Source organism: Halichoerus grypus, chromosome 3, assembly GCF_964656455.1.
Source record: "Halichoerus grypus chromosome 3, mHalGry1.hap1.1, whole genome shotgun sequence".
Lineage (NCBI taxonomy): Eukaryota > Metazoa > Chordata > Mammalia > Carnivora > Phocidae > Halichoerus > Halichoerus grypus.
Genome location: NC_135714.1, coordinates 118,784,099 through 118,807,285, shown reverse-complemented (window position 1 = coordinate 118,807,285; position 23,187 = coordinate 118,784,099). Strand labels below are relative to the sequence as shown.

The 23,187-nt window shown below is 38.7% G+C and overlaps 2 protein-coding genes across 11 annotated transcripts in view; one reads left to right on the top strand and one right to left on the bottom strand.

The window, feature by feature from the left end:
- ELF2 (E74 like ETS transcription factor 2) overlaps positions 1-8,715 on the top strand; it is a 107,344-nt gene extending 98,629 nt beyond the window's left edge. For all 10 annotated transcript variants that reach the window (XM_036091715.2, XM_036091713.2, XM_036091721.2 and 7 more), the window contains 4 exons: positions 568-654; positions 4,755-4,947; positions 5,817-6,164; positions 6,507-8,715. In XM_036091715.2, the coding sequence (XP_035947608.1) occupies positions 568-654; positions 4,755-4,947; positions 5,817-6,164; positions 6,507-7,134 (1,256 nt within the window). In that variant the 3' untranslated portion in view covers positions 7,135-8,715. The remainder of the gene's footprint in view (positions 1-567; positions 655-4,754; positions 4,948-5,816; positions 6,165-6,506) is intronic.
- An 8,057-nt stretch (positions 8,716-16,772) lies between these two features.
- NOCT (nocturnin) overlaps positions 16,773-23,187 on the bottom strand; it is a 28,816-nt gene continuing 22,401 nt past the window's right edge. Inside the window, exons 2-3 of the mRNA XM_036091722.2 lie at positions 20,618-20,887; positions 16,773-18,758 (exon numbers count right to left, since the gene is read on the bottom strand). Of these exons, the coding sequence (XP_035947615.1) occupies positions 17,923-18,758; positions 20,618-20,887 (1,106 nt within the window). The 3' untranslated portion in view covers positions 16,773-17,922. The remainder of the gene's footprint in view (positions 18,759-20,617; positions 20,888-23,187) is intronic.

Genomic DNA, 23,187 nt, shown 5'->3' with positions numbered 1-23,187 from the left:
TAGACATATGAAATAATTAATTGAAAGATTTTTTTTATCCTTATAATGTTACCTGCACATTGAGGTGGGGAAATTTGAACACTTATGCTTAAATTCTGATGAATGGATTGGCTCAGAGCAGTAGAGTGTTTAAAATAATATTTTTTACTTTTCCTCATTTGAGCTCAAAGGGCTTCGCAGATTATCAGATCCTCTGCAATAGGTAGGTAAAGTTTTTCTAACAGCCCTGTAGAACAGAAAAGAAAAAAGTTTGTACTAGAATTTGTTTCCACTGCTGCATTATTGGAAGAGGTTAGCAAATTGAGGCTCTGACTGAGTAAATAATAGGTTGGGTAGTACCTGACTTGCTATATACACTGAAATTACTGCCAACTAAGTGCTGTAATCTAAAATTGCAGAAGTGCTTTTATTGCTCCTTTTAAATGCAGCTTTTTATATACACTCAGTATATTAATCCACAAATTAGTGTCCAGTTTCATGAATAATGTGTTATCAAAGAGTCTGCTAATCATGCTTCTGTTATTTTTCCTGTTTTCAATGTATGGTTTCAATCTTATTTTTTTTCAGTTGGCCGTAAACCAAAGACCCAGCAATCACCAATTTCCAATGGGTCTCCTGAGTTAGGTATAAAGAAGAAACCCAGAGAAGGAAAAGGTAATTTGGGGAGGGCTGTTTTGGAGGTGAGATGACTTTTTTTTTCAGTTGACATTTTTGCATTGGTAAGAAAATGATTTCTAGTACACGTACAGGTGGAAGTACCGTCTTTGGTAGTAGGTATTAATCAGGGATATATGAGCATCGCCTGGGGAGCTTTTTCCCAGTTCGTACCCCACTGAGATTCTATAGCCATAGATAAGCTACAGGGGGAGTAAAAGGTAGTAGGCATTTGTGTTTGGAAAAGGTCATCTAAAAAGTGCAATCTGATGCACAGCCTTTTAAGAGCCATTGTTCTTGGGGGAGGTATGTATGTATAACAGTACTCATCCTCATATAGACCCGCTTAGAATCGAAGGGGTGGGTTTATAACGAAGACTTACTTCTGATACATAATTTCTTAACTGATAGAAGTAATGCAAGAATTCTCAAGGCAAGTTGAATTTAATTTCCTAGTCAACCGGTTTCAGTCATGTCAGGTCAGAACAAAAACCATATTTTTGCTTTAGAATTTGTATACTTTCATTAAAAACAAAAATTAATGAGAAGCCTCCCACATTCTGTGCTCTTGTTAGATGATTTCAGGTAACATTTTAATCATGGTTTTAGGTGTGTTCTGATAATCTGATAACCAGAATTTATCACTTTAATGAATGTTTTCAGACCAATATTTAATAGTTGGATACATTTTGGATTAATATATTCAAATTTATTCCATCTTCAACAGGTGGTCTTATATCTAATTTCATTTATTTTTTTTTCTGCTGTCACATGACAAATTTTAAATAGAGCAAATATTAAATCTCTAGGGGCACCTGGGTGGCTCAGTCGGTTAAGCGTCTGCCTTCAGCTCAGGTCATGATCCCAGGGTCCTGGGATCGAGCCCCGCATCGGGCTCCCTGCTCCGCGGGAAGCCTGCTTCTCCCTCTCCCACTCCCCCTGCTTGTGTTCCCTCTCTCGCTGTGTCTCTCTCTGTCAAATAAATAAATAAAATCTTTAAAAAAAAAAAAAAAAATTAAATCTCTAGTAAAAAAAAAAATTTCTCCAATAAGTCTATCAAGAAATTTAGACCAAAAAATGTAGTTACATTGAACTGTTAATTTATTCAGGAACTGAGAAATTGAATTTGGGACAGATTTAGGATACTTGTCTTATTTGTCTTTGGTCATTTTACATTTCTAACATCTTAGGTTTTATCTTTTATGTTGAAAACTTTAAAAATTACAAAGCTAAACTGTAAATACACAGTTATTACTGTTTTTTAAATAATTCCCATCATCGGTCTCTTGTACTCAAAGACCTGATGCTTAACACTGGAGAAAAATTTTGTGATGACCTGTTCTTAACAATCAAAATCACCTTTTATTAAAGTTTCAGTCTTTTATTATCAAACTTGAGGCAAAGTGTTGAATATGAAGATTAAAGATTAAAAATCCAGTCCGGAGGCACCTGGCTGGCCTCGGTCGGTAGAGCTTGTGACTCTTGTCATGAGGTTGTAAGTTCAAGCCCCACAATGAGTGTAGGAAGTACTTTAAAATCTTAAAAAAAAAAAATGCAGTGTTTCTTCTGTAAAATGCTGATAATGTCTGTTATAGGCTTCAGGAGAACTACCTTATCTGATAAAGAAGGCTTCCCTTTCTGAATGTTTTCCTTAAAGTGAGATTTAGAACTTTCAGTTTTAACTTGAGGATGGGAACTGGGGTGGAGTGAGCATCCAAAGACAACCTGAGGAATGTTGTCGAGTCTCATTCCACAGACATGGATGCATTCAGATCCCTACTATGTTATAAGTCATTGTTTATGTTATTCAGAAGTTTCTTCCACAATAAGCTCACTTTTACTATGTCCACTCATAGGGCCTGATAATCTCCTGATCACAAAAATGTCCCAAGTACATATCTTAATGTAGTTGAAAGTTACATATGGTTTACTAGTAAGAGTTTTTACAAAGTATTGATGCTGATGCAGTGGGATTTCAGAGACGCAGATAGAACACTGTAAAGTTGAAGGTTAACCTTTTTAGATTAAAAGATGCACACTGGTCTCAACTATGGGTTACCAAATTTATTGAATTTTCAGATAATTCCAGAATGAAAATGAAATGCCTGACGAAGAGCATTAGGATTTAGATTGAGTAGCAGTAGCTTAGTTTGGAAGCCTCCTACCCTTAGAGATTCTTCTCACGAAGCCTGTAATTTGGATCTAGATTTGATGATAGTAAAGGGATAGTGAGCAGGAGCCTAGAGATGACCTGGTGACTCAGTGGTGGTATGTGTATTCTAATTTTCTCCTTCTCGGGGTTCTTTTCTGTTCTTTGATCAGTTTAAGAATCTTTGGCCCTAGGGGCTTTATGAAGGGAATAAAAGAAAAACAGCATTCTGAAAAGCCTGATCTCCTCATAACTACTGTCCACGACTTGCCCATCCTCCACTCTCCAAAGGGAAAGAAAAAAAAAGTCATGCTTTCTTCTTTTGGGGATTAAGTTCCTTATCTGAATCCCAGATTCCCTCCTTTTCCTCTACGCAAATCTTAGTCATCTTCCAAGTCTTCTGTTTTACCAATCCGCTTTATTTTTATTCCTGAAATCCCAGACTTTTCTGTCATTCATTTGGAATATAATGCATTGCCTTGTGATCTTGTGTCGCTTCACAAACTGTTACTTCTTTGTTGTATTGTTAACTTGTCATTTACTTTTCCCTTCCCAACTAAATTGTAAATTCCTTGAAGCAGGGACCAAGTTTTAAATGCTCTTCTGTATCCTCAACTACACTTGAGCATAGTGTATGATGAATAACTATGCTACTCTGCAGAAATAGCTCATCTTCAAATTTTGCTAGTCATGTGATCAGATGTTACATAGTTAGCATTTGATGAATACTTGACTAGTTAAAGGAATTGCCATGTTACTTTTTAGTGTTTGTTTAAGGAGTTCGTATTTTAAGACTGAAGCACAAATGTATTTACTCAGCTGTTCATATATAATGCAATTCTAATACATTGCTTGTCTTCACTGTACTGGGTATGGTCAGTAGAAAGAGATTAGCAATTAAAAAAAAAAAAAACCCTGTTTTTAGAGGAAGGTAGGTCTCATTGATAGAAAATTGACTAGTAGTCCAGAGGATAATGAAAAGATAATGTTTAAAGGGGTCATGGGCAATTTGTACTTTATAAGACATGTACTTCAGAGTTCCTGCATAAAGGTCAATCAAAGAAAATATATCAAAGAAAAGTAAGTTTCACGGTGCCTGGCTGTCTCAGTCGGTGGAGCATGCAACTCTTGATCTCGGGGCTGTGGGTTCTAGCCCTGTGTTGGGTGTGGAGATTATGTAAAAAAGATAAAATCTTAAAAGTTTTGCAGATTGCACCGTGTATTGCTTGGCTTTTCAACAAGTAAGTGCCTTCTGATGAATTTTGATCATAGAATTGGGGCTGATCATAAAATAAACATACTGATGCAAATAAATTTATTCATGGTTTAGATCTGTGTAAATTAATAAATTGGATTCTGTTTAATTCAGGTTCACTTTGTGCTATGCATTATGCCTTTGCCTTGCCTTTACTGAACTCAAAATTTAGGATAGGGTGATGTGTAATAGTATAAAATCCAGGACCTCTCTGTTATATTAGTATCATAACTGTAAACATAAATAGGATATTATTTTTGAAAACCAGCAAACAAGTATATTTAGGATTATGTTATAATGAAATATAGTGTATATATAATTTACTAGGCAACACAATTTGACACTGTATAAATGATGCTCATATAGTCTAGTACTTAATGACAGACTCTTGGGACATTTGTTTTACCAGTAGTTAATGAATTTTTGTCCAGCATAATTAAATATTTGCCTATTTTTTTTTGATTGAGGGTGTGAGTGGAGGTGGGGGGCAAAGAGGGACAGGGGGAGAGAGAGTATCTTAAGCAGGCTCCATACCCAGCGCAGAGACCAATGTGGGACTCGATCTCATGACCCTGAGATCATGATCTGAGCAGAAAACAAGAGTTGGACGCTTAACCGACTGAGCCACTGAAGTGCCCCTAAATATTTGCTTTATATTAATGAATTTTTAACCAATGTCTTATCATTTTTTCAAAGGAAACACAACCTATTTGTGGGAGTTTCTTTTAGATCTACTTCAAGATAAAAATACTTGTCCTCGGTATATTAAATGGACTCAGAGAGAAAAAGGCATATTCAAGCTTGTGGATTCAAAGGCTGTCTCTAAACTTTGGGGAAAGCATAAGAACAAGCCAGATATGAACTATGAAACCATGGGACGAGCTCTGAGGTAGGTACACAAGAGACTGAATTTTCAAATAAAACCTACATATTTCTGTATTGTCTATTAGTTGTTTAAAAAGAAGCTCTAAAAACCCCTTTTTATAACTTTTAATTTGGGGGGATATTCTAGAGGAGTTTCTTAGGTTTGGAGGTAGATGGAGAGAGAGATTTTGGTCTAGACATCTAAAATTTCAGCCATCACTGGAAACCCATTTTTGCAGAAAAATGTGCTTTTGCACTTAGGACTATTCCTTAATAAGAGAAGTTGAAGACCTTTAAGGAAATTAAACCCAAATGAAATACAGTTTCTAATACAGCTTTTTAGTTCCTATGAGTTTGTTATAATGGATTTATCTTAATATGAAATTTTGAGAAACCCACAAAACTTTGCAGTGTACATGGCTTCTTCTAATTAGGGGTGTTTGTAAATGGACACATAGTTTATATGACAATATTCACATATCCCGCAGACCCGCAGATTTATCTCTACTAAGCACTGCTTAAGTAATTTTTCTACATAACGTCAGATTGTTTTTATAACCTGTGTAAATCACAGTTGAATTTTTACTGATGTCATAAGATACAGTAAAATATTTGGTATTTAGGTTGTATTACTTCCTTTAAGAAAGAGAACTTGTAGCTATTTTATAAACCTAAAGGTTAAAGGAACTGTGGCACCAGGTTCCAACTTCATTCTTATCCAAGTTCTTAGCCTTTTGAACAATCCCCAGCCAGTAAGAGCTCCTTCTCATCTCTAACAGGAGTAAGAGAATGTTTCTGTTAGTGTCCATTCTACATGGTGTTTTGGGGGCGGGGGGTGGGGGGGCAAAAGATGTAGTAATACACTTGCTTCATTTAGTACTGTTTCTGTTACAGATACTATTACCAAAGGGGTATTCTTGCAAAGGTTGAAGGACAGAGGCTTGTGTATCAGTTCAAGGATATGCCCAAAAACATAGTGGTCATAGATGACGACAAAAGTGAAACTTGTAATGAAGATTTAGCAGCAGCTACTGATGAAAAATCCTTAGAACGAGTGTCACTGTCTGCAGAGAGTCTCCTGAAAGCAGCAACCTCTGTTCGTGGTGGAAAAAACTCATCTCTGAACTGCTCCAGGGCAGAGAAGGGTGTAGCTAGAGTTGTAAACATCACTTCCCCTGGTCATGATCCTCCATCCAGGTCTCCTACTACTACCGCGTCTGTGTCAGCAACAGCGGCTCCAAGGTCAGTGAAGGAAACTATGTACCTTTTTTAATGTTAGCAGTCTAAAAATCCACTGTCGTCAAGACTTGGAAGAGTGTTTGATCTTTTAAATGTATTTTATTGTTATTGTTAAAGTAGAGGTCTCAACTAACTCGAATTGTTTTTATGGTTTTATAGATGGAACTTAATGTGGGCATTTGTTTTTAAGATCTGTTTCACGATATTTCATATATTCTAAATTGTCAGTACACCCGTAAAATTTGGGAGCATTAGTTTTGTACATGATAGGTTTGCATTCATCTTTTTGCTCAAGAGACCTATTGTCTAATTTAACATTAAATCAACTTTTTTTGAATTTACTAGGACAGTTCGTGTGGCAATGCAAGTACCTGTCGTAATGACATCGTTGGGTCAGAAAATCTCGACTGTGGCAGTTCAGTCAGTTAATGCAGGTGCACCGTTAATAACCAGCACTAGTCCAACAACAGCAACCTCTCCCAAGGTAGTTATTCAGACGATCCCTACTGTGATGCCAGCCTCTTCTGAAAACGGAGACAAAATCACCATGCAGCCTGCCAAAATTATCACCATCCCAGCTACACAACTTGCACAGTGTCAGCTGCAGACAAAGTCTAATCTGACTGGGTCCGGAAGCATTAACATTGTTGGAACCCCGCTGGCTGTGAGAGCACTTACCCCCGTTTCAATAGCCCACGGTACACCTGTAATGAGACTATCAGTGCCTACTCAACAGGCATCTGGCCAGACTCCTCCGCGAGTTATCAGCGCGGTCATAAAGGGGCCAGAGGTCAAATCAGAAGCAGTGGCAAAAAAGCAGGAACATGACGTGAAAACTTTGCAGCTGGTACAAGAAGAAAAACCAGCAGACGGAAGTAAGACAGTGACCCACGTAGTGGTTGTCAGTGCGCCTTCAGCTATTGCCCTTCCTGTAACTATGAAAACGGAAGGACTAGTGACGTGTGAGAAATAAAATAGCAGCTCTACCGTGGACTTGAGACTGTTAGTGATAGTACTAACAAATATTTGCAAGGGAGGTCATCAAGCAAAGTCAAAAGAAGACTTTAAAACATTTTTAATGCATCTAAGAAAACAATCAGACTTACTGGAAATAAATTACCTATCCCATGTTTCAGTGGGAAATGAACTACATGCGGAGATGCTGACAGAAAACTGCCTCTTACAGTAGGAAACAACTGAACCCGTCAATAAGGAAAACGGATTGAAAGGGACCAAGCAACTCACTACAATATCCAGTTACACTAAGACTTGGAACACTAACACTCTGTAAGAGGTTATATAGTTTTCAGTGGGGAGGGGTTGGGATGGGTGATCTCATTGTTACATAGAGCAATTTTTGATGCATTTTATATGCATACCAGCAATTATTACTGTGTTCACACAGAACTCACTTAACTGGTGCTATGTGAAGACTGCTAATATAGGTATTTTAGAATGTGAATTGAAAATGGATCCAAAAGCTTTTCAGAAAGAGGATAGCAAAAAAGACCTAGTGCGATTTTTTTTTTTAATACCATATAGCTTAAGCTGATTTAAAACAAAGGCCTTAGACTAATTTTCAGTTTTCTTTATTGAAATAAGCTAATGGCTTGTTTGTGTAAAGCTTTTTTATTAGAAGAAAAATTTTAAAAATCTTGTACCTAGCACAGTATTGTTATAGAATTTACATGTAACATTTTATATGGTAGTTTAAGTCTGTCAGTTTCTTAATTGTGGACAAATTAACAGTTGGCTCTGGCCTTTTGCTGTAACCTGCCTGTGTCACTCACTTAGTCCTGGCATCTGTGCAGACATAGCAGTTTCAGTTCTACTGTCACTTGGAAGTTCAGGCTCAGCATGAATTTTTGTCAGGTAGCTCTAATACCTGGTGTTTTTGTTTTTGTTTTTCCTTCCTTCCTTTTTTTTTTTTTTTAGTTGAAGTTTTAAGAGGGAAAGTACCAGTGTTCAGATTTGAACTATAATAGTTTGTATATTCAACATTTGAAGTATATTCTATTTTGTTGTACTCTTGTTTCAAAGTGTATTCAAGTAGGTTTTCTGAAATATAGAAATGAAATTTATGTTGTGTTTTGGTCTCTGGTGATATTTATAACAATATTCAAAAGCTAGTATAGAGACACTGTTTTAGTTAAGTATAGAAGTCTTATTTCTCCTTCCCAACTACTGTGTGAAAAAATTTTCCTTCTGTTTGTTCCATTACATTAATATTTGGCAAATATCTGCATGTTGCCACTTATTTTCTAATTACTATCATGAACTATAATGTTCTACTTAACCATGAGTTTATTATTTTAATGTTGGCCACACTTAAAAGAAATTTCTCAAACAGACCTTTTGAGGGTTAAGAAGATCAAGTAATACTCTAGCCCTTTTACAAATTAGGAAATGGAGGTACCAGAGGGATTAATGAATTTCCTAATTTCACACCAAATTAGGTCCTGTGACCCCACATCTTAATGCTCTTTCTACTACAAAGAAAAGTTGTCTATTTTTACATCTTTTAGAAATTTAAATAAACTGATACTTAATGTTTTGTGGCCTTCAATTGTGCATTTGATCAGATACTACTTAGGTTGACAAAGATTTTTATAATAGCCCCCTTTGTAATCGTTATCTTTTCCAGACATACCTGATGGTACTTTTTAATAAAAGCTCAAAGAAAAACTCACTTGATTCTTATCCCATTTGGGAATTAAGCTCAAATTTTACCTACTTTTAAGACATTTCCTAAAATTTCAGTTTTCTTTGGCACTTAATTGTATTGTCTTCTTTTTTGCACTATAGTTTCATTTCTTTAGTCATACTCCATGATATTTTTGGAGGGCAAAGAATATATAGCTTATACCATACCTACACCTTTCTCCAAATGCTGAGCTTATTGGACACTCAGACATGTGTTGGTTTTGGTAACGTATTTGCTAAGAATCTAAGTCATGTGCTATGGAGGACAGCTAAAGAGACTTCAGTTTTGAGTGAATAATTCCCCCCTCACCACTGTATTATTAGTTGCTTCTAACTGGGTTAAGTCAGAACTACCTAGCTTATCTCCACCACTCTACCTAGACATTTTTCTGTCTCAGAAATTCTAAGTACACCTAAGGTCCAAGTTTGGAAACAGATGTAGACAGTATATAATGGTCAGAATGTTTCTGATTAAAATTCTCAGTGGTATGGCTTTTAACCTCAACCCTTCCAGACTGTAAACCACTGTAATTTAACATTTGCTTTTTTGTGTCCGGTATGCTGGGGAAGAACCTTATTAACAATGGCTTAATGCCACTATGTATTCCAGCCTCACTAGGGCTTGTGAACAATAATAAGCAGTCTGTCCATTTATTCCTTAGGTCTGTTTCCAGCAACAATTCCAGCCTTACTACCCTGCTTAACCAAATGACCAGTACACCTCTTTATAGAGAACATGGTGGTCCAGAGCTATGAACTCCCTCCATTTCTGGACCCTTTGCTGTAAGAACATCTACTTCCTCTGGCATCCGTCCTTACCCATCTGTTTCAGGAAGGAGGCAGGGGTGCCTTCCTCCTGTACTCCCGCCTTCCTCTCCTTTCATACCTTCGTGGTCTCCTTGTTCCAACAAGTTTTATAGCCTACTGCTCTCTCTCTCTTCCGTAGCTGAATTCTGGCTTAAGAGAAACAGTTCTCACTGAGGTCCAACAATCCAGTAGTAAAATTAAACAGACACTTCATTTTTTCATGGGATCTCGTGCCTCAGCCTACTTCTTAAAAATTCTTTGGTTTTCCATGACATCCTTCTTCTGGTTTACTTCCTGCCTTCTTAGTCTGCTTTGCTCTCCTTCAGTTTCCCACTTAATGTTAATACTTAGCAAGATTCTGTCTGTGGGTCTCTTTTCTTCAGATTTTCTTCAAATTTTCTTCTTTATTTCAGAGAGTAGGTGTACGAATTAAATGAATATGTTAAGGATTTAGAACCAGTGCCGGGCATATAGCGAGCATTCTATTAAGTGTTTACTATTAATTATGATTTCACTTGAACTTAATGGTTAGATAATTTTATTCATGCCTGTAGTTTTTACTACCAAATGTGTGGTTTTATCTAACTGCTGAAAATTTCCTGATTTCCTCCTGAATGTCCAGTTGAAATCTGTTCTAAAATCTGTTCTTAGCTCAGTAAATGACACTACCAGCAGTCCATTACTCAGGCCAGAAGAAACCATTCTAGACACCTTACTTCCTACCTCCCATCATTCACCAAATCCTATTGATGTTACCTTTTAAGTAGCTTCCCTTCCCATCCTCCCAACCTTTACTGCTTGTCTCACCAACCCTCCCTCTACTCTTACTTGTAAATGCAAATTTCATCACTCCCTTGTAATTGCTTTAAATTCTTCGATGGTGGGGCGCCTGGGTGGCTCAGTCGGTTAAGCGTCTGCCTTGAGCTCAAGTCATGATCCCAGGGACCTGGGACTGAGCCCTGCATTGGGCTCCCTGCTCAGCAGAGGGTCTGCTTCTCCCTTTATCTCTCCCTCTTCCTCAAATAAAAATCTTTTAAAAATAAATTCTTCAATGGCATCTCTTCCTGAAAACATAAAAGTTCAGAGTGTAACATATAACATTTAAATCCATTGATCTGGCCTCTGCCTACCTTCCCAAGCCTTATTCTCTTGCTACTCTTTTTAGTCATCTCTGGGCTACAGACATTCCAGGCACCCATACCTCACTGGGCCAACAGATGGCTACTCTCTAGACCACTCTGCGTTCACCTAGGTAGGAGTTCACTTTATTTACTGAGAAGTGACAGACATCAAAATAAAAATGTCTGAGATAGGCTTGAAAGGTTGGTGAATGGTCCACCTTGAATTGAGTCTAAAGACTGAAAAGTATAAAGTATGTGAAGACAAGGGTTAGGGGAGAGGAAAAGGCATCAGCAGTGGAAATGGAAGGACTGTTCACAGAGAATTAACAGGGACAAACGAGGTAGCATTTCCAGATATGGTGGGCAGTGCTATCAAGCGTAGCAGGAAGGGCTAAGCAAATAAGGTGAAAGAAAAAACCAGAGATTGTTGATACAGTGAAAATAAAAGGGCAATTCCACCAGAGGGGTGGCCTTGAAGGTGGAACGTAAGGGATGCGGCACCTGGGGCATTACCAGTGCTTGCCTGACACCTTGCAATACCTCACTATGGAGAAGGCATCTCTGATCCCTGTATGTAAGTCATGTGTAATAGTAAGTCATCAGCTAAACTTCTACACAGAGAACATTTTGGCTTTGGGGTTATCTCCAAAGTATCTCTTGCTCCTTTTATTTGAAATCACCTCGCCTACTCTGAGGGCACTACACAGCACACTGTTTTGGGGAGGCGAGAGTATTAACCCTACTTTAGTTCCACAGCCATCACCACCACTTCTCCCTGTATTACAGCTTTTACCCATTCACTCTACAAGCTCTCTGTGCTTGTGATTTATCTGTACTTCAGCCTCTCTGTTATAATCATGTCCTCCATAATTAAAACCGATAGTATTTTGTAGGAAGTCAGTACACAGTGATGCCCATCCTAATGAGAATGAGGTTACTATTCACTCTTTGCAAGTGTGCTGATTCGCCTTTCTGCACTACCCTTCCAGAGCTTTGAAAACTCAAGTGCAGCAGGGAGATGGATTTGATTTTCATCTATTTCACTCTTTAAGCAACCGTAACTATTTTTTGAACACTGCAACTCAGCAGTAATGCTGAGTTCAGGACTTAAACACATATATCACAACTTCTAAAGTTAGAACTTAATAAACAGAACATGGCTGCTTAATGCAAAATACTCCGGGGGCGCCGGGGTGGCTCAGCTGGTTAACCACCTGACTAGGTTTCAGCTCAGGTCATGATCTCGGGGTTGTGGGATGCAGCCCGGTGTCCAGCTCTATGCTCGACATGGAGTCTGCTTGAGATTCTCTCTCCTTCTGCCCCTCCTGCCTATGCTCTCTCTCAAGAAAATAAATCTCAAAAAAGTACTGCATATCAAAAATAAAACTGAACTGTAAATAGGCTATAAACCAACAGTTGTCTTCTCCCAAGATAACTGTTTCTTCCCATCCCGTTGTAGTCATGTTTAACTTGGAGAAAACGTCTATTTTAGAAGACTTTCTTTGATGAAGTGATACCATCACTGTCGTAATAGGTAAAACACAATTTACATAATCTGGAAATTATTTCTGAGTTGTAGGACATTCACTGTTAACACAACGGTAATTTTGCTGCCCATTAGAAATCACCTCGGAAGATTTAGAAATCCTGTTGCCCACGTCACACTCCATACCAGTTAGATTACAATGTATGGGAGTGGGAGGCAGGCATCAGTATTTTTCAATATCTCTAGATTTCATTGTTGCCGTCAGGTTTGGGAACCACACTGCCATATAGATAAAATCAAGGAAAGCTTTATGTCCGAAGATGTGTCCTAACATAGGCTTTTCTAAAATGGTCAGTGGAAAAAGGTAGTTTGAGATGTATCTATTAAGTATTAAAATGGATTTTTGAAAAGCCTACATACTGTAGATTTCATTAGTTCTAAAGTCTCCTCATATTTAACATCTCTGTAAGTAGGACAAAAGAGTCTTAGCTATATACTAAGGCTAACAATGCTGTCCTTGTTCAAAATACTTTTGAATTGCTTCCTGGAGCAATGCCTAAAATTTAAAACACAATAATAGAGGCAAGTTTTCTGCTGAGGAAGATTTTAATTTTAGAAATAGCCAAGTCACTTGAGGTTAATAAACTGATGTGAATCAAGCTAGGTAATGCCATATTTGGTTCAAAATGAGATGTGGCTATTAAATTCACACTGGTTTTGAGACCTTCATAAAACTGGATATGGAAGCAGTTCCAAAAAATTGCAACAGTATTTTTGAGCTGTGGCAGCAGAAACTCAAATCGTGTTGACGTGCCTCAGTTTAGTGTTTTTAAGAAACCTTAGAGGTTGTCTGATCTATTGCCTATATTACAAATAAACTAAGGTTCAGGAAAAAAGGGACTCCTCACTCTCAGTCCAGCTGATCAGTGGCAGACCTAAAAACAGAACTCCTCCGCCTCCCAATTTAGTTTTAGCCTCAACCTACATTCCCTCCCATCCAAAAAAAAAAAGGGGGGGGCAGGGCAAGGGGGGGAAGGTTAGTTATCCTATCACGTAATGATCCTTACTTTCTCACAAACTAGATCTTAAAATGTTGTAGAATTTTGCTGTGTGTTTTCTTCAGGTTCACCAATCTGTGGAAACCAAAGTGAGATGGTGGACATGTTCCCTGTGTCCAGTCTTCCATCATCCTTCTTGATTGGTGTCTGTCCATATTATAGATAATATTACAGATAATATCTGTAATCATATTTTGACGTTCTTGTACAAACTGTCTCCATCTAGATGCCCGAATCTGTTTAATGTAGCAAGATAATTTATACTCTATTACCAAAAGAATTTCAGATAGTTTATGTAATCTAAGAATAAGTGAAAGCCAAAAAAATAAAAAGGGTAAGAGAAAATTAGGCAAAGAAAAAAGATAGGATGGCAAAAGATGAAAGCATACAGAGCACATACTATTACAACATTGTAAAGTGTCACCCAGTAATTAAAATTCAGCTATATGGTCTGGTTTTGAATGTCTTAGAAGCCAAAGCAAAAAAGGTAAGTTGATCAGTAATGAGATTCATATAATCCAGTTTACCAGCTGCTTAGAAGCAACAAAGCTTTTCCTAGCATTCTGTCAAGAGGAATAGCTGTGTCCACATGTCTAATCCTAGGTGAATGTTTTCTTAGACGTGAGCTTTCCACAGAAATCTAGGGATCAAGGGCCTGGAATTATGAGTATTCTGTTTCATCACACAAAGGCAGTATTTTTTACTTTACCAGGCAAAGTAGGGTTGACATCCTCTCATGAAATTAATAAAGAACCAGACCACCTACAACTTCATATATGCTTGGAAGAACAATTAGGAAAAAAATCTTCACCTATTTGGGGCTTAATTTTCTATTAACCCTATTTGTTCTGCATTTTCAAATTGAAAGATGATTATTCTTAGAATAGTTAAGAGTGGGTTGTTACAACATCCATGAATATTTTAAGACATCAAGTCTGATGCCCTTCCCTTTCTTGCTTTGAACTTTTGAAGCAAGGTTCATTGACTTCTGTGTATATTTTATGTAACAGTTTACGATATTATTTTACAAACATCTCACAAATCTATGGGGTTGACAGGGCAGGTGCGAAGCAATCCTCTGTGGATGAGAGAACTGAGGCCCTAGAGATGGAGCAACCTGTTGAGGGCCATGCTGGTCAGAGCTGTCTTCACTTAGAGCCCGGGCCCCTCTGTTTGATGTTACTTGTTTTCCCTCCGCTTGTTTTATTTTTTTATTATTTTTTTAAATTAAAGATTTTATTTATTTATTTGACAGAGACACAGAGAGAGAGGGAACACAAGCAGGGGGAGTGGGAGAGGGAGAAGCAGGCTCCCCGCCAAGCAGGGAGCCTGATGTGGGGCTCGATTCCAGGACCCCGGGATCATGACCTGAGCCGAAGGCAGACGCTTAATGACTGAGCCACCCAGGCGCCCCTTCCCTCTGCTTGTTTTAGAAGCCCAAGCTCCAGTCCTCTCCCACTCTGGTATCTAAGCCCCTCTAGATGAAAGCTTGCCTATGCCGTATTTTTATACGTGTCATTAAAAAAAGCTCTTTCTGCAAGTACATTCATTTTTTGGATGACTTTCCTTTTCTAAAATTGAAATCAATTAGGATTATGAGCATGTGTTTTTATCTCTTTTTAGAATTTATATCTTGGATATAAACTTCCTCAAGCCTAAAACACATTATCTAATTATATGCAACATTCACTTCACTATTATAAAATCTTGGATGTTTTAAAAAATGGCTCCAATATAGAATATTTGCATCAATTTCTTCCTCTAGTTTGAAACACTATTAGAGTAACTGTTCTTCCTGCTTCCTTCTAAAAAGAAGTATGCAAACAGTAATAGATGTTTTATTACTTTTTAACTACTTTACTGTATCGGAATAACGGAGATCTGCTCTTTCAGCTACGATTTGGCCTCTGTATCTTGCTTCCATTCTACATTGCATATGTACTACGAAGTATTTGCCTTATGTTTGACCATTTTTCACTGAACAGATCTCTTCCTCCCCCACATATCACTTTTGTCTCCAGCTGTACTCACTCAAGGCCAAGGGAACATGTTGGTGGGGAAAGAAGCAAGCATTCTGGAGTCAAGACAGACCTAGGTCTGAATACTGGCTCTCCTTCTATTAGCTGTCGCTTTGGTCAAATGATTTGATGTTTTACACCCCATTTTAAATTAAGAGTAGTTGCAGAAAAAATTAATTAATTCAGAGTAGTTGAAAGATCGTATTGAAAACTCTTGGAGCCAAAGGTAAGGAACTCAAATGTGTTTCTTATGTATATACACCATTATTCTTTGCTTAAATGAATGAAGTGGTCACTCCTATTCCTTTCACCTTGTAGAAGGCAATCTACTGACATATGGCATGGAGGAAGAAAAAAAAAAATCCACTGCCACTCTCATTCTCTCTTCAAATACGCACAATTTACTTCTCTTTTAAGACTCTTATTATGACAACGGTTAAAATATTATGCGATATAAAAAGAAAAGCTGAACCAAAAGGTACAGGGGGGTGGAATAAGAGAAATTCATTAAATGGAACATGCCCAAAAATTTAGAATACAGATTTGTTACTTACCATTCTGCTTCTGGTTACTCTGATAGTCCATAAGGCAAAGGTGTCTACAAAGACTTGAAAGGAAAAATAAAATATGAAGTACAATCCAACAAGATTTAATATACTACTAAAAATTGTTTACATAAAATGCTCACATAACTCCATTTTAAATAAAGACAAATACAAAACCATCAAACAGAAGCATACTGCCCTAACTCCAAAGGATAACTGAAGGAGAGTTCCATTATAATTTTCGCCCTATTTCCTTAATGTATAGGCACATTACAATCACATGGTTATTTCCAGCTTTTTTGCTCATTAGCATTCCCAGCCACCCCTAGTCTAACCCTCAACCCATAGCCTGTTAATTCATATATTGGTGGACAACATTTGAAATGCAAACATTATCCTCGCTTTCATTCTCATCCAGATTTGCTCTCTTAGGGCCGTTGTGATAGTTTCTCTTCAGGTTGGTGTACCTTGGGGTACGCAAACAATATTTAATGCCTGTTTCAATCAGTATTTGGTTTCTCAACAGCGATGATGGTACCATTATCATGCTAAGATTTGAACCAAATGACGGTACAGATGTTCTTCCGGCTAGCCATTCCTTCCAGGAAGCCCCAAGATTTTGTGTATACAATGTACTGAAAACCTCATTTATCTCAAAAGTAGTTCCACTGCAGAATATATGGGTGAGCCATTTTGCGGGACTCCACCCGTGACCCCTAGAGACATTACATAAGCACGGCATAGATGCCTTCAATGTGCAAAATGAAGGTCTGTGTGTAAATGGATACGGTGGGTCACCGTGTTAACAGTATTAAAAGATCAAATCTACTCCCAGATTCTTTTTGGACTAAAAAGACAAGATATTAAAATCACTAGCTTTAAAAGACCATTTATTATTCTTAAGTATTTACAACTCATGGGTTAAATAAAGTACTGATCAATTTATTACCAATAGGTTATTTGTTGGGATTTTGCTTGAAAGGGGCTTCACCTGTTATCTTGTACCACTTTTATTTCTTATGGAAGAGAATTCCAAGTTATCTTTCTAACTTTTTAACATTCTTCTTTCTAGACATTTTGAACTAGCCACTTGGCTCTCTTAGGAGATTTTAAGAAGAGCCTCATTAATAGGCTTTCTAGTTTCCTATCTCTGAAAAGAAGGCCCCACTTACTTTCTTAGCTACTGCCACATAACAGTTCCTAAATAACCTAGTGTGAAAAGCACAGTCCAATACAGACACTGAGTGACCTCAAATGTGTATCATAGCATTCCAATGGAAAGCTGTAAATGCCTAACAGTGATTCAATAATGAAGACTATGGAATCTAAGAAACACAATAATGGGAACATGGAGGCATAGCAAGGATTACTTATGAAGAAAGTATCAAGGAGACCTGATATTTCCACTTAAATAAACAAAAAACCCTGTCAGGCTACATAGTCCCTTTATACACTACTATTGTTAGACCCCAAATAAAAAGATCTTAGAGATTTAAGAAAATCACTATAAATTACTCTATAACTTATGTTTTGCATGGTTTTAAAACATTCACAATGCTCTATTTATTTAATCTTATATGAAAATATAAAAAAATAAATATTGCCATGCATATCTTGCTGACATTTTAAAAACTACAAATAAATAACTTGAAATGCTATCTAGAGAAATTGCTCCTGTATACTTACTAATTATGGAGGACTCAAGCAAGTCTATTTTTATAAAGCATCCTTAAACTGAAAGAGCTACAAAACAAGCCTCATTTTTAATGCCCTTAAATGATCCAAATGTAATGCTAAGGGAAAGAAAATAATACAAGCCAAAACTGGAGTGCAAACACCTTCTTTGCTGTAGGTTTTAATGGAAAAGGTTTGTGGACTAATGGGATTCCTTCCCAAGGGCATGCTGGAAACATGGAAAATGACATAAAAGAAACTGGGAATCCTTCCTCGGGCAACTTCTTATCCTATTTTAGTTTTCTGAAACATCCCTGGTTAAGACTCTTGTGATTAAAAAGACAAGCATTTATAAAAGTCCATCAGGTTCCTCATTAAAGCTGAAGTCACACACTAGAGATAGGTGGTCTGAAGGATAATTAAAAGATGGTAGCCGGTTGGGTCCAATCTGTTCTTCAGTGAGCAAATCAAGAGCTGCCCTCACACTCAGAGCACGTTTAGAGTACCAGATATAATCCAGCGTGTGCCGGCACTCCCCTGACGTCCGGATCTTCCAGGTCGTATACGGGGGTTCTGACTGCCCATCAGGGCTCAGCAGCTTGTAGGCACTGTTCAGGTTGAGGCTGGAGGAAGCGAAGTGTTTGTAGACCTCCTCTGTTGGCTCTGCATTGAAGTCCCCACAAACAATAAGGGGAATCTTGGCTCCTTGAGTGATGTTCTGCAGGTTCTGGAGGAGGTCACAGCCTTGAGCTGAGCGAAATCGTTCCCAACCAGTACGTGCTTTTAAGTGGGTGACAGCAATACAGAACTGTCGACTGGACTCCTTGCATTCTAGAGTTTGTGCAATGGCCACCTGATTGGTTTTCAATGTCATGGCCGTCAGCCTAATATTGGCACTGTTGACTAGCTTGAATCGGTTCTGGAGGAAAAACAAGGCACAGCCATCTGGTCCATTGTTGTGTTCTACATCTAGACAAGGTGACCAGGGCTTTGGGAAAAACGTGCCTTGATAGCCCAATCTACTGAGGAGTGGTTGGAAGGTGTCAAAATAGTGGTCCACCTCTTGGAGGCACAATATATCGGGCTGGTAGGCTAGGATTTCTTCTAGGATGAGACATTTCCTTTCTTCCCACTTGAGTGCTTCTACAGGGCATTGTACAAAGTTGTCTTTTCCTTCTCCAAGAGCTGAAATAAAAAAGCCAGTCAGTTGTCACAGGTACTTAGAAGTCATGGTTCTATAGCAGCTAAGTACCTGGAAGTCTCTCTCCTTCAGTTTAACACTACTCAAGACCCTCAGAATGCTTTCTCTACTTCAGATATTTTGGGTGATTCTTCTGTCTAAACTGTATTAACCAACCAAACTGGGGCGCCTGGGTGGCTCAGTCAGTTAAGCGTCCGACTCTTGATTTTGGCTGAGATCATGGTCTCAGGGTCGTGAGACTGAGCCCTGCATTGGGCTCTGCTCTTGAGTGTGGAGCCTGCTTCAGATTTTCTCTCCCTCTACCCCTCCCCTGCTTATGTGTGTACATGTACACACGCACGCGCTCTCTCTCTCTCTCCGTCCAAAAAACCCAAAAACCAAAACAAAACCTACCAACCTAAATAACCTCTTAATATCGAGATAAGGCAAGCAATTTATTTTCTTTCATATTAAAACTGTTTCGTGTGACTATATTCTAGGACAAAAAATCTTTTGATTTTTAAGTTTGAGCCTTAAACAGTGTTCTTTACAATTCCTGGGGTAGAAACTATGTCAGATGAAATAAATATATTTAACTTTATATGCAAACTTCCTTTTTAAAGATTTTACTTTATTTGAGAGAGTGAGCGAGCGAGAGATCACAAGCAGGGGGGAGGGGTAGAGGGAGAAGCAGACTTGCTGCTGAGCAGGGAGCCCGATGCGGGTCTCGATCCCAACACCCTGGGATCATGATCTGAGCCAAAAGCAGCCACTCAACTGACTGAGCCACCCAGGCACCCATATGCTAACTTTTTTAAAAAAAGACTGTATTTTTAAGTAATGTCTACAAGTAATGTCATATGCTCTACTGACTGAGCCAGCCAGGCGCCCCATCTATACACTAATTTTAACCCTATAACGAGCCATATGAAGTGATATGGAACCTATCTTAAATAGGCAGCTTTTCCTACTTATGGACGAACACCTAGGGGAAAGAAAAACAAATCTAAGATTGAAAATCAGGGTATATGCCCTTCTTTAAAAAGCTGCCTTTGTTTCTTTTTCTTATGATTTCAACTGCTACATGAAAGGCAACACTACAGAGAGTTCAATGATACATCTTTTTAATTCAGCAGGCCTAGGAAACGTGTCCTTTCTACCCTAACAAAGTAACATCTTAATCAACAGAGAACTAAAGCGATATCCCTTTGACCTCAAGCTACACAGACGCGTGTGGGCAGGAATCTGGCGTCAAGAACACCCAGACTCACTGCCACCCACGGAGCTCCCATTCCTTGCAGAAAGTTCGACCTGTTACCCATTCAGCAGATTCTGTTTCTCCCTTACAAATGCTATCTGAGGGCGCCTGGGTGGCTCAGTTGGTTAAGCAACTGCCTTCGGCTCAGGTCATGATCCTGGAGTCCCTGGATCGAGTCCCGCATCGGGCTCCCTGCTCGGCAGGGAGTCTGCTTCTCCCTCTGACCGCCCCCCCTCATGTGCTCTCTCTCTCTCTCTCATTCTCTCTCTCTCAAATAAATAAATAAAATCTTAAAAAAAAAAAAAACAAATGCTATCTTAGCGCTGTGGACTGGGAGTTGGAGGCAACAGAAAGTTTGAGGCTGATTAAAAGACAGGGTCCTTTAAACATGGAAGGTAAGGTATAAATCTTGAGTGCTGGATTTATTCCTGGAAACCGGACGGCCTTCTTTCTTACCTTCCCCTTCTGGGAGCTCCTCGTGCTGCCCTAGTCACCTCATCCTCCTACGTCTCTATCTGCCCACACCTCCTCCCTCCACATAACACATCAGTGCCCCAGGCAGTCATAGCAAACTTCACAGCTCAGGTACAAAAGCATCAGGCATACCTTGGGCGAGGATGTTCCATTGCATGACCCGAATAGGTGGGTGGCTACTGGGGCAATCTGTCCTCAGATCCACAAAATCCCTCTGGAACCGGGGAGGTCGAGTGTGCAGGACAGCCCTGCATTCCTCGAGGAGTTCTTTAGGATCAATGGGCTCCAGATGTTCTGGGTCAGGTGACACCAAATATTCTGGGTGCTGGGAGGCAGCACTGCTGTTCAGTGCCTTGGCGAGAGCACTATAGAGTCTGCTCGTACCGTTTCCCATGGAACACACTACAGGAGAGGAAAGCACAATTATACACTCAGCTCCTTTTTCTGCCTTTCTTCCATTGTCACTCAGCTCAACTAGAAGATAAAACATTTACTGTCCATAAAAGCCAAGAACTCGACTGAGGGCAATGTTCCCAGGTTCATGTATGAAGCCATGTCCGCAGAGGTGGCTTAAAGGAGTTTCCAGGTTCTAACTTTCTACTAGGACAGGTTAACTGAAATACTAATGTTAAAATTGGTCTCTGATTAACTAGGATAATTCTTTTAAGGGAGAAATACCTTGATCTTTATGGTCCCTTCTAATTTAGGATTTGTCTTTGTAATTTATAAACCTAGTCTTATTATGAAAGCATGGCTCAACAGAATCCACGTTCCTTTTTTTCTAAATATTTTAATAAAAACGTGAAGGCCAGTTTGTAAAGAGCCAAATGTTAGAAAGCCCATGATAAGCCTGGAGAAAAGCCAGGCTGCTACTCTGGCTACCTCATCCATACAGATCCCTCTGCTACGGAAAGTAACAGCTGGGTTAAATCCGTACCCATTTCTCTTAGATGTTAACTATCCATCAGGGCTCTGGCTTTCTGTAGGACTCTGAACATCACCGAGCAATACAGCCTATAATATCAACTGCCAGATTTTTTAAGAATCCAGAAAAAGGGTTGGAGGTAGAAGGGGTAAGAGAAGGTTGCCCACTGGTGCTGGGATTCTGAAAGGAGAAATGGTATGGAGGGCAGCAGGAAGCACGCCTGCTCAGTGCATTTTCTAGTGCTTCACTTTTTATCCTGATAGATTATAATGCACTTAGGAGAGGAGAGCACAATCTCCCATTAATTAGCCTGAGGGAAGTTCTACCTGTAAGCAGGTGATTGCTCTTTTTTACTCTTCATTACAGTATAAATTAGGGTCAAGTTTTACTGAGAACCACCTCCAAGATTCTGTGTAGGATGAATCGTGTGGAGGAATCCGGATTTCCCTGCCTTCTCTTGATAAAGACACAGTTTTCTCATAAAAACATTATCTGGCAGGCTGATTGACTGCATCTGAAACCAGCAGTCAATCATATTCACTGTGGCAGGTCACAAAGGCAAGTCCAAATATTTACCAACAAATGTCCTTAAACATCAAGGTCAATAAGCATGCAAGCATGCTCTCTATTGTTCCTTTTCATCAACTCAATGTGGTTGTAGTTTTTTCCCCCAGTAAGACTACTAGATTAAGGCAAAGAAACACATCATACATTTAAGTGTACGTGCATCTTGAAGCAAGCCTGTTCATTCTCTCACACACATACATGCGCCAATGCATGCACACACCTGTTTCCAAAGTGTTTAATCTGAATATATTAAATTCTTTTTAATCAATCTGCTTGCCTATCTGAGTACATGGGTCCAAAGGAAGAAATTTTCTTCTTGGCTGGTGTACAACTTTGAAAATCTTTCTTCCGTACTTCTAGTTTTTAAGAAAAAAAGAAGTTAAAGGTCTTCCTGGTTGGTTTCTCAAGTGTCGTCTCTCCAGAAGAGTAGCACCACCCCCACTGTAAACCCAAACGTCACACAGCAGCACAGCAAACTCAAGGGGCACCACGGGCCATCTTACATGTGAAACATATGGCACTGTTTGACCTAGGTCAAACTCTAAGCACACCACTAGCCGGATGTCCTTTAGTTTCAACAGGACTGCTCCACATCTTTTTGATGTATCTTTGTCAAGCTGAGTTTTGGGTGGTTATTGTGATTAAAAGCAAATACATAAAAATGAGCATGAAAAAGAGAGTAATAGTGTCCAACAGGAGTTTATGTATTTGAGGAGTTATGTGAAGCCAGAAAAACCATCTTGAACAGCACCTCCTTCTAAAAAGTTAGAAAAACCTTCACATAAAGAGAATAAGGAACAGAAAAACATCCATTTCAGACAATGAAAGCATACCAGAAAGACATGCCCAGGAACCAAATCAAAACTATCTTATTGCAAATGAGCTAAAAGTCATTAAGAAAATGAGAGAATAGCCTAAATCAGATTTAGGAAACTCAGAAATAAGGCAACAAAGAGAATTAGGAGATAGAGCATTTGAGAGATAGTGGTAAATATTATGTGCTTAACCTAAGCAAAGATCCAATATTTGGGTATCAGGAATTCTTGTAGCAGGAAAACCAATGCAAGGAAATGAAACAAATACTAAAAACTACATGTAAATCAAGAAAACTTTTGAGAGTAAAAAATTTCAATCATGCAGGGTTGAATTAAGTTCTGGAGATATAATTCAGCATGGTAACTATAGTTAATACTGTATTGTATTCTTGAAA